General features: G+C 41.1%; 1 protein-coding gene across 1 annotated transcript; it reads left to right on the top strand.

The window, feature by feature from the left end:
• Nucleotides 1–1123: 1123 nt before the first annotated feature.
• LOC146829481 (taste receptor type 2 member 40-like) lies at nucleotides 1124–2020 on the top strand. The gene has a single exon (XM_085606505.1). It carries the CDS (start codon nucleotides 1124–1126, stop codon nucleotides 2018–2020), a length of 897 nt encoding a protein of 298 aa, XP_085462631.1.
• The last annotated feature ends 263 nt before the right edge of the window (nucleotides 2021–2283 follow it).

The following is a 2283-nucleotide window of genomic DNA, read 5'->3' as shown; positions in this document are numbered from 1 at the left end:
GAATATTCAATGATCATTTGTTGATAACCTACGTCCTCCATCCATGGATCATTTATTGATAACCTACTTCTTGTCAGATCTGTTCACTTACAAGTTGAAGTCCCCCATAGTCAGGATGTTCTTGGCTGCTGGTCTCAGGTTTTAGACAAGTCTAAAGATTTCATACAGGAAAGTGGTGTTGTGGTTTAGCAGCCGGTATATTACAGCTCTGATGATTTAGCTACTTGGATACATAATTTAGCACATATTCTGGCTCTAGTAGAAAGAATACAGTGTATCGGGTATTTCCGGGCAGGTCGGCCCATCAGAGTACCCCAGGGCAAAGAAGAGTCTCTGTTCCTGTGAGTCATTTTCAAGCCTGGAGGAAAGAGGTATTTGAATAATGGCAATATGACTGAAAATGTGATAATGTGACATTCCATTTAGTTGTTGGTCTTGTGGTCTTCTTTCTTTGCCATCCTGTGCATAGTCTCTTCGGTGTCTCAGTGACTCCATTTCTTTTAGGAATGTGGCAGAAAGGAATTTACTATATATGAATGTTTGTTCATCATTTTATTTAATGCTCGCTAATGAAGAATGAGATTATTTACAATTCGCCGAAAGGGCAGCTAAAGTTTGGATAATCATCAATACAAAAAACATGCAGTTTAGTTTTTGCAAGAGGAAATCTGAGTCATTCATGCAGAAACGTAAACAATACATCTTCTAGTCAGCCCTTCCGAGTAGCAGACTAATCCTACTTCTGAAAAGGATGTAGATTTCCACAAGCTATGCAGACCCCTTACAAGTTTTAAATTTGATGTTTTCCATAGTATCAATTTCAAAGAAATGCACCCTGAACATCTCTGAGCTCCTCCCATCACCAACAGCAGCATCTGTTGAATAATCCTATTTTGCATCAACGGGGTAATTGATAACTTTTGACATTTGCATTCTTGTGAAAACAACCTAGAGGATTATGAAAATAGCCTCTCTAAGAATACCACTTATTGAAACAAAAGCTAAACATAGGTCATGCTCTTCATCTATACGTAGACAAGACTGGATCTGCGCAGACAAGACTCCTTGAGCCCAGTCCTGGGTACCTTCGATCACACTCTAAGTGAATGAGAAGATGTTCACCATGCGCTACCTGGGAATAGCTATTACCATCCTTGAAGGAATGGAGTCGGTATATGGGGTTTTCATCAATGTCTTTATAATGACAGTTCTTTTTCTGGACTGGGCAAAGAGCCGAACGTTGAATGCATGCAATCTCATCCTGGTCTCGCTGGGGCTATCCAACGTGGTCTACATAATGACTCTATATTTGGAAGTTCTTCTTTCTTCGTATGCAGCAGAATTCTACTACAGTGGTAATAACTATCGCATTGCTAACATGTGCTATTACCTGACTCTGACCTCCAGCTCCTGGCTCATTGCCTGCCTCTGTATCTTCTACTGTTTCAAAATTGTAAAACTCAACCAGTCTCTCTTTAAGCAGATAACGATGAAGCTGCCCAGGTTGGTCCCATGGATGATAATGACATCAGTGCTCATATCTGTACTTGCCAGTGTGCCTGTGTACTGGGAATGTTATTTGTACCTTCCTCAAAATGAGACATTTGATATTGAAGAAGTTTGGGATGTTGATTGGACACTTAGGTACACTGTGGTCATCTGTGTCCTGGGTGCCGGTCTTCCTCTCCTGCTTGTAGTCCTTTCTATAACACTGACTGTTGTATCCCTCTGGAAACACATCAAGCAAATGAAACAGAACACCATAGATTCAAGCCAACCCCAACTACAAGTGCTTAGTGGTGCGGTAAAGACCATGAGTTGTCTCCTCCTCCTGTACATTTGTTTCCACGTTGCAAATATTCTCATAATGGCTTGGAATCCTGAAAACAAAAACTGGAACTTGCTGAACACACTTGTGTTAGTGTCCTATACTCCTGCACAGTCCTTCACCCTGGTGTGGGGGAACTCCAAGCTGAAGCAGACATTCATGAGAATGCTCCGGTGCTTCGGCAGTGACTAGAGGGCTGATATTCACAGGTAAACCTTACAAGGGACTAATGGAACAAACAGTTTCTATTTCAGGAAAATGGAGTGGGCTTGGAATGGTACTAAATAAATTCTTCTGCTCTAGACAGGTAATATATATTTTTTTTATCAAGTAGTGGACCATGTAATACACCCAGATGGTACCTGGTGAATGTACAGCTAATCGGTTACCGAACGTGAATATATTGCTGATGTTTTCCTACAACTTCAAGTAGTGCAACCTTCTGAGTACGAAGG

This window comes from Triturus cristatus, chromosome 5_2 (assembly GCF_964204655.1).
Source record: "Triturus cristatus chromosome 5_2, aTriCri1.1, whole genome shotgun sequence".
Classification (NCBI taxonomy): Eukaryota; Metazoa; Chordata; class Amphibia; order Caudata; family Salamandridae; genus Triturus; species Triturus cristatus.
Note: the sequence above shows the minus strand (reverse complement) of the source record. Positions and strands in the feature narration are given on the sequence as shown.